Genomic DNA, 14405 nt, shown 5'->3' with positions numbered 1-14405 from the left:
TCCTTTCCTTTAGTAAAGGATGGTCCAGTGTACCCAATACTAAAGGAGATAAGAAAGGGAGCATTGAACCTTTCTTTAGAATTTAGAGAATTCGACCAGCTCTGATCATGGCTGCCACTAAATACTTTAGGGTCATTTCACTCAGTTAGGAACCTTCCTGAGCAAAAAAGACTATTTGAATGCAGCCTGTCTCTTTAAGCATAGGGAAAGTTGGAAATCTGGTGAAGAAGGAGTAGGATAATAGAAAATGTTGTAAATTAGCTAGTGAAAGATAAAAAAAAAAAGAGTTCAATACATCAGATTTTCTTGAACTGATTGGAGGTTAAAAGAAAAGTGTATAGCTTTATAATTCTTCTACATTTACATTTATTGAACGCTATTTACTTATATTTTTGACTCATCTAATAATCTTTTACTGTATTTTGTGTGGTGTCATGTTGTGGTGCAGGATTTTTTTTGTTGCATTTTGAAGTCTCTGTTAGGAAGATGAAAGTAAAGACATTCAGAGAAAGAAAAAGGACAACATGTGACAAATGTCATTGGCAGTGGTATGTACCAGACACCAGTACATATTATGTCGTGTGGCCACAAAACAGATCTCCCAAACATTTCCTGCCAGGTATGTGTTACTGTGATAAACCTATGGTAATGAAATAGGATACATAGGGATGCAACATATCTCACACTATGCCTGTCATTCCAGGTCACTTCTCTGCTGACAGAAGTGTGTGTTTTGGCTGTTTGTCCATGTTAGCGGAAGCCAGTCCGAATTAGCTGGTGATCTATTATGCGAGACATGTCCTGAAAGGATTAACACCTGATGGCTAGGCTAACACTGCGACTAACTGGAAGAGGTCAGGACAAGGAAAGCCATACCTCTGTATGATCGTTTGATTATTGTCCCTCGATTTCTGAGAGTAGTGGGAGCCTTGGTTCTCAACTTACTGTACTATACTCTGTCCATTCCTGCACAGACCTGTCTGAAACGGAGTCCAGTATAGCTCAGAAGGTCACTTACATCACCCTGTGCAATCATCTTAGAAGGAAAGTCAGTAGATATGAATGTGGTTACGTAAAACCAAGACCCAACAATGGCATGAGCTTTTATGTTACCCAAGGTTTTCCATATTTAGTAGGCCTATCAACCTAGTTGATCACTCTGAACCTTCAGTCACAACAGAGTACACATGTATATCTGTGACCTAGTTTTGAGTAAACAACAATCTCCGGCCTCATTTCCTTCCAACAGGAAGGCACAACTTCTTGTCATTGCTTATCATTGGCTCCTAGTAGAAGTGACAGCTGTCTCCAGACTGTCCTTACTGCTCCCTCCTCCACCCCCATGCAAGGGGACTTTATGTATGGTGTCATGGAGGGAGACGCAAGTCTGGGATTAGCTCATTAAGACGGACATCTTTGATCCCAGGTTATCTCTCCCATTTCCACTGCAACTTGATCATATTCCGGCTTCAAAGACACACACAAGTGCACAAACCCACACAAGGGCACGCTCGCACGCACGCATGTGCACGCGCGCGCAGACACACACACACACACACACACACACACACACGTCCAAAAGGGCCTTAAAGCCCTGGAGAGCAGGGCCCAACAGAGATGTGAAGTGTAGATGTGCAGCAACAGCTAAACGTCGTGTCAGGTTTCTAGGGGCTCGTGCTAAATTTAACCCTGTGATCCTGCAGCAGGCAGAGGGGTTTAAATGCCAGCCTACAGTTGCTCCACACCAGTTGTTCTCCACACATCTTCCACTCATCACAAACTAAGGCCAGGGACGAAGACAGGCATACACACACGAACACTCCGACAGACCGAACACCACATACAGTAGAGCAGTTCCAGGGGAAGCAGGAATCTTTGTCCCCTTTCCGACCATAACGTTGTCCAGTATGGAGCTTTTCGAGACCAACCCTTACTTCTTCCCTGACCAGCGCTTCTACGAGGGAGGGGACAGCTACTTCCCCTCTCGCCTGTCTGGGGGGTATGACCAATCTGCCTACCAGGATAGGAACTCCATGATGGGCTTGTGTGGGAGTCTGTCTGGGGGTGTTGGAGTCGGAGTGACAGGAACAGAGGACAAAGTCTCTCCGTCCAGCCTGTCACCTCACTCCGAGCCCCACTGCCCAGGTCAGTGCCTGCCCTGGGCTTGTAAGCTGTGCAAAAGGAAGACGGTTACCATGGACCGTCGGAGAGCGGCCACAATGAGGGAGAAGAGGCGTCTGAAGAAGGTAAACGAGGCCTTTGACGCTCTGAAGAGGAGCACCCTGATGAACCCAAACCAGAGGCTGCCCAAGGTGGAGATCTTGCGGAGCGCCATCCAGTATATTGAAAGGCTGCAGGCCCTGGTGTCTTCCCTCAACCAGCAGGACACTGAAACGGGACAGCAGGGACTGCACTACCGACCCAGCCAGGCCCAGCCCAGAGTGAGTAGGACAGAGGAGGGATGATTAGCAGCAGAGGGTCACATATTCAACACTGAGAACAGAGCCAAAAAGCAAACAGAAAGAACAAACAGGGAGGCAGAAGATGTTCAGACAAAGATGAAATGTCAAGTAGAGGAAGAGATACACGACATAGGCAGAAATTGGAAAAATAGTCAATGTTAAAATGTTTGACGATGTGTGACTTTGAAGAACTGAGAACCTCAAAGTCTGCTTCAGAATTTATCACCGTGGCTAAGTTTTGAGGTTTGGGGGAATAGCTGGTGTATCCATCTATGTATTTAGACATAAAACGAACAGATGCACTTCCTGTCATTGTCTCACAGTTAGAAGTTTTTTGCTTATTTGAAAGTTCAAAGAGACAACGATAACAGACTGATCAGACAAGTGCCAAAATACAGTATATCAATCCAATGACTCTGTTAAATGGTTTGATCTCTTTTATACGCAACTGTATTTTTTGATGGAAAAGTCTTGCTTCTCTTGTTGAGATACTGTTCATCATGTACATCACAGGATGGATTGGTGGTGGTGGTGTGTGTGGTATTACACTGCAATGTAGTGTGCTGTGTTTCTGTGTGGGGCGGGATATGCCCTGTCATAACACAGAGTGACTGACAGCAACTTCTGTGTGTGCATCTCCATGGTAACAGGTGTCGTCAAGTGAGCCCAGTTCAGGCAGCACCTGCTGCAGTAGCCCAGAGTGGAGCAGCACTCCAGAGCAGTGCACACAGAGCTACAGCAGTGAGGGTGAGTAGAGTTCACACACAGTCTCATTAGACAGCAATAACAGATCCGTGCACCCTCGCTCAGATACTCAATGTGTGACTGGGTCTCTTTGCAGATCTCCTGAGTGCTGCTGACTCTCCAGAGCAGGGGAACATGCGTGCCCTGACCTCCATCGTGGATGGCATCACTGCAGCAGGCGGAGCTGTGGCCTTTTCTGTGGACATTCCCAAATAGACCCTCCACACAGCGGACCCATATGTGCACAGAGAGCCACAGACAAAATGACAATTGGCAAAGCAGGCTGATAATCGGTCCAATTTAATTTATTTTTCAGCTCTACTGATCTATGTGTCTTATGCTAAAATTTTAATATAGTGATTTGTTTGAATTGTAACTCTGCTGATCAATGGGTCTGCTAGCCAAACTGAATTCCTCCTGTTCACAATGAGGCCTTATTCCCTTTATTCCCTGCCTTATCCTGCGGTCCAGGCCTTTCTGTCAGAGCCATAGTAGCTTAGTCTAACTAGAAATTCAAGGACTTTACTGCATGAGCCCAACACCTAGTTACTAGATTGGATCTCTGTTAGGCTTGCCTTCAGTGTCATAGAGCCACAGAGGAACGACAAAGCCTGGTTTTCTCCTTACTTAATTTAAGTTTTCCTCTTTTCGAAACCTTTCCCTTTCATTCTTTTTGTGTGTGTTTTAATGCTTAAAAAAACATGAGTTTATTTGTGGGGCCAATATGTACCATGGCAGTTTTGACCAAGATCTGCTTAATTTAAACTGGTTATGAATGCTAGTGATGTAAATACGTTCCCTTTTTCTACAGAGTGGTTTTGCCATTTTATTTTTTATTTTTTGCTAACTTATTTTTGACTTTTATAACTAAGATTGTTGTGTATTTGTAGATGTTCTGAAAAGTGATATTTTCTGTCCAATTCTTGCAATAAAGACCATTTTCAATACATTGTCTGTCATTGTCTTTAACTACCAATGAGATATTTTAACTGTCTAACCTCAAAAGGAACACAACATCCAAAATCTTTAAAAAAAAACCAGCTTTACTTATGTCTATATAGTGTCATAAATACAGTTCACTTTTTGAATTGCCAAATAATAAAATCTTGATTTGTCAGCATTGTTTCACACCTGGAATAAAGACACAGTACTCATAGCTGCCACATAGCACATTACACCTTTTAGACACCTTGGAAAAACTCTAAAAAAAAAAATTGTACACCCATCCAGCACTTTACTGGTCCATATGCTGTGTTCTCATTGGATGAAGAGTTGGTCAGCCGAGAGCACTGAGTGCTCACTGGCACGTCTCCATGGCAACTAAATGGGAGGTGACGGGATAGGATTAGAAGAGTCCCTCACATTGAGCAGTTTTACGTGTATATCATTGGCTGATGTTGAGCAGCAGTTTACAGTTTGATTTGAGAGAAAGTAAGGAATCAACAAGAGGAGCTACAGTGTTCACACTACCCATCCACAGAGAAAAATCATGGTCACCTGGCTGGGGTCGGCCTTTCACACACAATTTCTCTACAAGTCTCGAGCAGAGAGACTCATTTGTTCACTCACTCACACACACGCACTCTTCATATTAAAGGATTCTCTCTCTATTCTAGGCTACATAGTGTCATACTGAAGGCGAGAGAGGCGAAAAGAGGAGAGGTAACAGCTACATAGTGTCAAGAGAGAAGGAGGGAAAAGGAAAGAACAGGAGAAGAGGCAAAGAGAATCTGAAGAAGTCTGAAATTGGACCCATGAACCCATGAAGGGTCCTTGTAGAAACACACCCCCTCCTTAGTGAGACCCTCCCACTAATGATTCACACACTTAGATAGCATACAGCAAAAGACACACAAAGGTCCGACACGGAGATAAAGAGAAAGAAAGAGAAAGAGAAAGAGAGAGAGAACAGTCACTATCGAATACAGGGCATTGGGTTTCATACAGCAATTATATTGTATTCATTTCCATATGTATTTCCAATATATATATATGTATATATATATAATATTTCTATAAAAAACATAAGTCATCGATTTTATGTACAAAGACAATACATGATTAATACCTTGCATAACCGGTAGGGGGGCAATGTGCAGTGGGATCTGCCATTTATACAAGTATTCATCATCCCCAAGTCCAAATCAACGACTTGTCACCATTCCTTTAAATCTTTTTTACACTAACCAACTATTGTGTTGCCTTGGACATGATGACACTGACAAATTGGTTTGGACTTGAGCATGTTGAGAGATTAGAACCAGAACAAGAACCCACAGCTGAGACCAGGGGAGCAGGAGCACAACACCACAATAACAAGGCTACTGGGAGCACTGGGGTAAACTGGGAGAGACAGGGATGAGTCTCCTTTACAGCAGCGAGCGCAGCCAATGATCACTCTCAAGAGTTCAAAGGTCAGAGTTGGCCTCTGTATTGCACGTGTCCGAAGGAGAGATGAGAGGTGAAAGATGGGAGGTGAGGCCGGGCCACAAAGGGATGAAGATCACTCCCAAGTGGCACCCAGGACTCCCTCTCCAGATTTGGCATATCACTCTCAAAAGGCCGCAAGCATGTGTCCATATAGGTAATGAGAATGCACTGGAAGAGAGAAAAAAAAGTGAGGAAAGTGAGAAATGTCATTATCGTTGTACAAAATGCTGTTGTGTAAATTAATGATTTCAAAAAGAAGAGGCTAAAACTCACATTGTTTACTAGCTAAAAGGCTCAAATCTGCCAGACACACACATCAATACATTAGCCTGGTACTGTAAAGTTAGTGCCACAATCCTGCCACATGCCACACAGCTGACCAATGCTGGTTAAAAGCACAGTGAGCTGTAAGTTCAGCAGTTTCAGGTATGGTTTTGTTAGCTTACCTGTTAGCATTAGCACTCCTGTTAGTAAGCAGAGAGAAGTTAGCATGAATAGGTCCGCACGGCTGACGGGTCGAGTCTCTGGGTCGCCGGTGGAGGAGCTTGAGCAGACGTGGCACAGAGGGGTTTGTCGCAGCAGGACAGAGAGGACACAGCATGCAGTTAGTCAGTCAGGACGGGCAGAGAGCAGCACATAGATACACACAGAAAAGTAAATAGCCTGAGGTAGAGGAGTTTGGTTAGTTAACACACCTTCAGGCTGGAGCTGTTTCTTGGGCATTAAATGAGCAGAGGGCGGCATGGACATGGAGGGCATGCGGAAGCCAGCAGGCAGCGTTTCCATGGAGCCCGCCATCATGCCCAGCCCAACCCCTCCCTCACGTGCTCGAAACCTCTTGCGCCACGATGGAGAGCGTCGAAAAGACTTGTCATCCCCACTCTAGAGTGACAGGGAGAAAAGCGAGGTCAGACAATATGCCCTTTTTTCAACAATTTGTTTTTGATCAAAGCAGCTGCTTGAGAGGTCACCTCCTCTAGTCGACGGTCGGTCCCCAAGGCTAACAGGTTGTTGAACTCCCTCTCCAGAACCTGCCGTGCCTGAAAAACAACACACACAACCCTCTGTGAGCAGGAAACACAGTGAAGGTGTGGGTTAGCCAACCAGGGTAAAAAATGAACAGGAGTGGATGGCAAAATGTCAAAGAAAGCTCTTGAAATACCTCTAATAAACAGGAACTGTTTTTTTGTTTACCTATATGAACTGTGGGCAATACATCTGTAATAAAGCCTGTGACTGGGATATTCTTTCAAGTGAATTCTGAGTGAGAACAACAGAGGCCTTTTGATCAGAGAACAACTGATACTGTATAGAATCTGAGGCAGAAGTAAATGTTGGCAGCATGTGGCCAGCAGTAGAAGGAAATGCTGACTGCACAAAAACCGCCACTTCACCAAAAAGTAAATCAACCAATCTCATAAAAACCTCAACAACTGTGACTGTTGGGCTTACAGTGCTTGGAACGAAAGCATTTAGGATATTCATATTCATAAGTCATACAACATATATCTATATATAAATCTTATTGGTACAAATCTCAGGTTTATATATTTTATTTCATAATTCACCACCATATTGCTGGATCATACAACACTTAATATCTTCCTCCCAGTCAGATCAGCTTGATCATTGCATGCTGAGTGTAAACAGTTGTGTTTTCCTCTATAACCACCTGTGTATTCTGCATAGGGATTTGCAGGATGAGGGCTAGGCTGCTGTAGTCGAAGGTCTCGTCCAGAGAGAGTAGCGCTCCGTGGACACCGCTCTCCAACAGGTTGCTGCTATACTCCCTCAAACCAATGGACAGGACCCAGTGGATCACCTGCTCATTGGTCCACACCAACACATCTAAAGTAAAAGAGAGTGGCTCAGACTAGAGGTACTGTGGCACAAGCACACATCATTACCAGCAAATAAGAGCAACTCAATTTTAAGTAAGTGAGCTAGAAAGAGAGAGAGACAAAGAGATAATGTGCATGGCCACATGGTGTCAACTCACTGGCACACTCCCTTTGTTCATTTAAAGCACAGCTGTCAGCCAGCTTTCCAAGTTGGAACAGGCGGTGTGTGTGCGTGTGTGTGTGTGTGTGTGTGTGTGTGTGTGTGTGTGTGTGTGTGTATAAGGGCAGGACTCTGATTTAACATGACAGCTGAGTCAAGTTCATGTGCAGAACTCAAGGTCAAAAGGGCAAGAGGGTTGGTTAGATCTAAGTGTGTGTGTGGACTACTCTTGGTATGTGGCGCTCTGGATTATAAGATTGTAGGCCTGCTTCAGCTGGCGTTTTGACAGTCTAAGGGCAGAAACATTGTCCACGCAAGCACGCAAACGCAGACGCTTCGAGCCACCACTCTGGCCCGATGAGAGTGTGGATGTGTGCAATTTTGTGCACTAGTGTTTGAACGTATGTGTGTGTGCTTGCTTTTTTGTCACTGTGAATGTCTCAGGGTGTGTGTAAAGTGTACCTTTCATGTCGTGTTGGCTGTCCTCTCTCCGGTGATCCAGGTCTTTCCTGTCATAATTGAGTCTCTTCAAGCACATAATCCCATACTGCAGACTAGCCCTGGTACACATACATAGAAAGCTCTCTTAATGTGGAATTTCTCAATGCAGTTTTTAACTACTTCATTTATCTATTTATTATTTATTGTGTGAAATGTATGAATGAATGTGTGGAGAGAATGTGTTTTTTAGAATGTGTAACTAGGGGCACATTACAGGAGTAGCAAACTGAATTTTGTTGCACATTTTTAATGATGCAATGACAATAAAGGCATTCTATTCTATTCTAAACACACACACGCACACACACACACACACACACACACACACACACACACACACACACACACACGTAACGTAACGTAAAACAAACAAGCTCACACACAAACATAGAAAAGCACAAGCACATTTGCATCATTAGCCTTCTCATCTCCATTGCTAATGTGCCCAGTTAGCAGATGAAAGGGGAAGCTGATCGCCATAGCTACAGACCTATGGAAGCTGTCCACCATCTTGAGGTGGCTCCTCAGGTCCTTCTTGGTCAGGTGGTCCAGCATGCGAGCGTCCACCAGACACTCCATGAAGTAGGAGCGGTACTGAGGCAGGCCGAGGCTGGGCAGCCACTCGTTCCCTATCCACTCATGATTCATATCGCCATACGCCAGAGTCTACAGGGAGAGGAGTACATGATGTTACTAACTTGTGCAACAGAAAAAGAGAGAGTGCTCTCTGTTTCCAGGACTGTATACTGTACATATGCATGGATGTGGGACTGTTGTATGTGAAAAAACAATATGCTTTGGTGCCAAAAGCTAGTCAAATGGTAAAATATCTGCCATTTTGTATAACTAAATTAATAAAATTATCCTCAAATTTCTTGCATATACATTGAGTAGCACCAAGTGTAACACCAAAATGCCTTTTTCACAGCAAAAGCACAGATGTTACTTATAACACAACGGCTGCTTTCTATTTAGGTGTTCAGGTCCATGGCCCTGGTATTGTGCACATTGTCATTACTTACTGGGCCATCATTCGTTTTATTAGATACACCTGTGCTCTCCATGCAACGACAAGCCAAAATATGTGCTGTAAGAAACAGAAACATTTTGTCTATCTCAAGAGCTGAAACATGTTCTTGGGGTTTCATCAGCTGTACTGTACAGGACAGCACAATTTGAGCACATCATAATTTGAAAGGCCTTGCACAACCACAATTATGTTTTTAGTCATCCTCTCTGATTAGACCTCTGCTCAGATTGATGTTGGGCAGAATTATGCTGGGAATTGCAAGAAGTCGAAGGAGAGTAATTACGTAGGTGAAAGGCTATTAGAAAACGAAAAGGTAACGCCTGCACACATACTCCATGCCACAAAGGTTTAATAATGACAACGTTTCGATCCTACTTGGATCTTCATCAGGTCAAAATGTTTGATAAATGGAAAGCACATCCATATTTACACATCATACATACCAATTGGCTGACAAGCTCTACAATATGATGGCAGGTGTGGTTTATTCAAAAACATCCAGGATGAAAAAACATCCCAAAAACAATTCACATATTCACAAACTCAATGCACCAATAGGCCTTTTTTCACAGATGACATGCACTGTAGCCATGTCAGAAAAGGATAAAACAGGTTTAATCAATAAAATGAATGATGGCTGAATTCCGTTTAGCTGCTTCGGTTTCAGGGTCGAGGTCAAAATGTCTGCTGTGAAAACGTCCTATTAAAGTGACAAGGGCATTTATTACATGCCAATCAAGCACAGTGTGTACACACTGACACAGTCCTGAAAAGAGCACTAATCAGGTAGAAGTGAAAACACCTGTGGGCCGTGACTATGTAAGTTCTTTAACACAGATACAATTTGCAAATTGAGATATGGGATGATGCAATATGTTGCTAGCAAATGTAAACAAAATCATCATTGCTTATGTTGATTAAAGTGTCAGTTCAACAAAATTACAAAAATAAATATTTTTCAGCTGAGGTACACAGAATTTAGTTTGTGGTGCCAAAGCATTAAAAAATGATCCAACATGACCCAAAATGCCAAATATTCTGTCTCCCTACTCTACCTCTGTGTCCACTTTCCCAATTACTGTGTACAGAGCATAATATTGAAAGTGAATTGGCTGCCTTCTCTTATTCAAATACACGTATGACGAGTGTATGTGTTAGTGAAGAGCGTGGGCATGGATTCAGACTGTTTGTGCAGCGACCTCACCTGTGCCCAGCTGCCCTCCTCATTGTCCTGAGTGGCAGCATGATAGAGACAATTTACAGGGTCAGAGAGACAGGGAATAACTAAAGACACACATATTGCACATTCAGAAATACATGCACACACCCACACACGTACGCAAGTACAAGAACAAGTTTGAGTTTTCACTCTGCAGTTGACCTTTATTATCTCCAACACTCATATCATTAATCGAACTTTTCATGGAGTCACAGGTTACATCCGACATACACATACAAATACCAGCATGAGCACAAAAATGCATTAGTGTGTGATGTAGTGTGTATATAAAGGGGTCTTTCAGGGGATGACATATGTGTGTCACAGTGAGGACAGTGTGAGTGTGAGAGTGTTGGGTGGGAGGAAAAGGGAGGGGAGCACCCAGATGGTACTGACCGCTTTAGTGGAGGAAGCCAGGTTCTCCATCTCTTCATGAGTCACCCACACATTTCCGGAGGACTGCTCAAAGGACGAAAACACACCCGAACACACACATACACACATGCATACAGAAGCACGCATATATGCACAAAAACACACCCAAGAATGCACTCGTGTATATTTTTACACGTACCGACCCCCATGCGCGCACACGCACGTGCACGCGCACGCACACACACACACACACACACACACACACACACACACACACACACACACACACAAACACACACACACACACACACACACACACACACACACACACACACACACACACACACACACACAGACAGACAAACAGTGTGTTGAGTGAAGGGAGGGAGTGTATTTCAGGCAGGTAGCTTGTAGCTATATGTGGCACTATCGTTTTCCCACAGAACCCCATGCAATTCATGGCAGCGAAAAGAACACGTCAAACCAGTACTGTGGTCTGAACAGAAGAACAAAAAAGCAAAATAGAGTGGGAAGTTATCACCCCAGGGTGCAGAGTGAAGGTTAAGTCTAACAGTGGAAGAGGTTTTGCGTGTTTTGTGTAGGTCAATGTGTTCATATTCACAATCCTGGATTACATTTTTTGTGTATGTTCATGCGCTCATTTATTTATTTGCTGTTCATTTATGCACATTTGCGATCATGGAGGGGTATTTGTTGTATTATTTTACCGTTCTGGAGGTAAGTGGTGCAGACGGGCTGGTGAGGGACACCATCTCCTGGATGGCCAAGCGGAGTTTGAGTCGGTGCAGAGGATTGCTGATGCCAATCTCCCTCTGAATCTCTGTGTCGGACAGAGCTGACATGATGGCTCCGCTCTTCACGTTGGCACGACAGGCTGCCACATACCACGCTGGCATACCCACCCACAGCTGGTGAGAGTCATGAAGATATATACGTCACCACCATTGTCGCCATAAAAGGTCAGATAAAAAGGAGAAGGGACTGCAGATCAGGCTGTCATGGTGGTCTGTCTAGTATTTCATGACACTTTATTTATCATTGTATTAGATGTAGTAGCAGCCTGAAATAAAGACAGCAAGATAAAGGGAGGTTTTGTGAAAATGTATGTTTGGAAGATATAAAAGTAGATTAGGGGAGTACCTCTAGCCAGGAGACAACAGTAGGGCCGTCCCAATGGGCAAATGGCAGGCCTCTTTTCCTGGCGTCTTCCAGAAGCTCGTGTCTAACAAGGGAATCAAAAATGGACAAAAAAAGACACAAGGAAGTGATAGTTGCCAGAGAACGGTTTAGTGAACATATTAAAATAACAAGAACAAGACAAAACACACAAATTCAGAGATGGAAGTTATGCTTTTACTTTTTCTTCATCCTGCGGTCCCTCTCAGCCTGTGTTCCCAGTTTTCCCAGAGTCATAGTGTCACCAATGCCCATCTCAAAGTCTGAAATACAGCGAAAGAGTTAATTTGTATCTCTGTAAATCACACACAATCTCACACTGTCTGCATGAGTGTGGGGTATGTTATGTAGTCTGTAGTGTACCTGTTAAGGCTGGTAGAGGCTGTCCTTCCCTGCCTACAGTCTGCTCCATTCGACCCTTCTCCTTCTTCCCAAACAATCGGCCAATAGATGACTTGATGCCTTTCTTCTGCTTGCTGCAAACAGTTAAAACAGAGAAAATTGTGTTACGCTTAAATCTTTAGTATATTTTTGTCAACTATGAATTAGCAAGGTAAACCACTGTTTTTGTGTGTGTGTAAAGCAAAGAGAAAGAATCAGATCTAATTTCAGCCACTACCATATTCAAAACTTGTTGGTGGACAGTTGAAGTGGACCCGTGTGTGTGTGTGTGTGTGTGTGTGTGTGTGTGTTTACCCTCGGCCATCCTCTAGACTGCCTGTGAACTGAGCAAAATTGGTCTCTAGCCGTAAACTGCGGGGGGACGAGGGAGGCGATGTCTCACACTTGATAGTAGCTTTGTCCACTTCCACTGGAGACTAGAAGAGCCACAAAAGCAACTCCGCTCAGTCACAAAGCCACAGTCGGACAAAAAAACAGTATCATTTTAGGTTTGCAAAACTTACTGCTACTTTCCTGCGGTGTTTCCTCAAGTCACTTGGCTATCAAACAAAACAACACACAGTTACAGATACAGCTGTTTACAATGAACATATGAGTATGGCATATACAGTAAAGCGTGTGTGCTCTCTGACCAGAGTCATGATGCCTAGATGGTGGCTAGCGTTGCGTGAGTGGTGTTTAGGTGTGGAGTGGCCACTGTTGGGCGGGGAGGTGGATGATGCCAGGGACTGTGCGGTGGCGGAGGTGGGTAGCGCCCGGGGTCGAAGTGTCACATTGAGTCCGTCCATGCTGCCGCTGTTCACGCGAGACTCAATCTCGTCAGATCGGAGGTCTGCTGACTCTCTCTCCACCTGGATCATCCTGCACATGCACACATACATAGTTATTTTCAACACAGAACATCCCATCAATTAATTAACAACACACCCTTTGTATTTCGGTAATAATGAATGAAACTCCAACCTTTATATGGAGTTACAAAGCTCAAAATAAAATTACTTAGAAGTCCAACTTGTAGAACAAATGAGAAATAAAAACTATTTGTATTCTGGGACATAATCATCATTTATTTATCATTAACTATTATATGAAAAATGTAACAATGCAAAAATCCTGGCAAATATTGCATTATAAAAATACCATTAGTAGTACAGATATTGTTTTTTTTATTTCTTTGAGGGAGTCTGGCTTCTTTGCAGCATAATCAGCATCTATTTTGCATCTACTCCCTAGCAGCATATTCTGAGGTGTTACAAGAGGACCTTGTTTACTGTAAACTGCAATAACCAGCATCCTCCTTCAGCAAGAAACAGAACTAAAGAGTGAAGAGTCTTATCTACATGTTATCATCTTTCTATCTAATGCCACTATCAGTTGTGGGGCATCCTGTCTGGCCTTTATGCATTGCATTAACACTATGAAGCACCATGTGCTTGTGCTTCGTACCTTATCTCTTCATTGATAGCGTCGAGCTGCTCCTGCAGCATCAGAGCGAGAGTCTGAGCGTCAGATTGGCCGCTGGGGGAAAGCAGGGTCGAGCTAACGTCATCATCCAAGTCTGACTCTGCTTCGATGTCGCTGCCGAGGAGGTGGCTGACGCTCCCACGCAGAGATGGGTAGTCCTGTTCAAACACAGCAAACACCTGGACACAACAAACACACATGAGCTTTAACATCTGTAGACACTGTTAAATACAATATACATTGACCATGAGCAAATGTACCTGAAGAATGTGCTTTAATGCATACATTCTGATTAAACACATACATGTAAAAATACAACATGACACTTGTGGAAGTATGTGGCAAGTTATGAGAAGAAATGGATGAACAGGGAACTTACATCAGACAGCATGTCCATGGCAGCAGGTGAAAGAGAGACAGAGAGGTTAGTAGAGAATGGTAAGTTAGGCATGAAGAGCCTCATACATCAGCCAGGCACTGACACTTATTAGCAAAGCAGACATGAACTGGAATAAAGCACTGGTAAGGAGCTGTATGTGGTTAGAAGAATAACTAACATGTTGGCCATCCTGTTTATGTA

The 14405-nt window shown here is 43.6% G+C and overlaps 2 protein-coding genes across 13 annotated transcripts in view; one reads left to right on the top strand and one right to left on the bottom strand.

Moving 5' to 3' along the window:
* The first annotated feature begins 1622 nt into the window (after positions 1-1622).
* myog (myogenin) lies at positions 1623-4153 on the top strand. Its single transcript, XM_031323467.2, has 3 exons — positions 1623-2441; positions 3113-3209; positions 3304-4153. Exons 1-3 carry the CDS (start codon positions 1908-1910, stop codon positions 3420-3422), a joined length of 750 nt encoding a protein of 249 aa, XP_031179327.1. The 5' UTR covers positions 1623-1907; the 3' UTR covers positions 3423-4153.
* Positions 4154-4229: 76 nt separating this feature from the next.
* The window catches only part of ppfia4 (PTPRF interacting protein alpha 4), a 58956-nt gene continuing 48780 nt past the window's right edge, over positions 4230-14405 (bottom strand). For 5 of the 12 annotated variants that reach the window (XM_031323355.2, XM_031323393.2, XM_036002180.1 and 2 more), the window contains 17 exons: positions 13808-14004; positions 12994-13222; positions 12865-12900; positions 12656-12777; positions 12323-12435; positions 12141-12222; positions 11924-12005; positions 11491-11691; positions 10784-10846; positions 10373-10399; positions 8629-8804; positions 8100-8197; positions 7309-7484; positions 6608-6676; positions 6332-6518; positions 6083-6180; positions 4230-5804 (listed from right to left, as the gene is read on the bottom strand). In XM_031323355.2, the coding sequence (XP_031179215.1) occupies positions 6122-6180; positions 6332-6518; positions 6608-6676; positions 7309-7484; positions 8100-8197; positions 8629-8804; positions 10373-10399; positions 10784-10846; positions 11491-11691; positions 11924-12005; positions 12141-12222; positions 12323-12435; positions 12656-12777; positions 12865-12900; positions 12994-13222; positions 13808-14004 (1917 nt within the window). In that variant the 3' untranslated portion in view covers positions 4230-5804; positions 6083-6121. The remainder of the gene's footprint in view (positions 5805-6082; positions 6181-6331; positions 6519-6607; positions 6677-7308; positions 7485-8099; positions 8198-8628; positions 8805-10372; positions 10400-10783; positions 10847-11490; positions 11692-11923; positions 12006-12140; positions 12223-12322; positions 12436-12655; positions 12778-12864; positions 12901-12993; positions 13223-13807; positions 14005-14405) is intronic. The other 7 variants (XM_031323367.2, XM_031323363.2, XM_031323376.2 and 4 more) reach the window with 7 other exon arrangements.

This window comes from Sander lucioperca, chromosome 6 (assembly GCF_008315115.2).
Source record: "Sander lucioperca isolate FBNREF2018 chromosome 6, SLUC_FBN_1.2, whole genome shotgun sequence".
NCBI classification, from domain to species: Eukaryota; Metazoa; Chordata; class Actinopteri; order Perciformes; family Percidae; genus Sander; species Sander lucioperca.
Note: the sequence above shows the minus strand (reverse complement) of the source record. Positions and strands in the feature narration are given on the sequence as shown.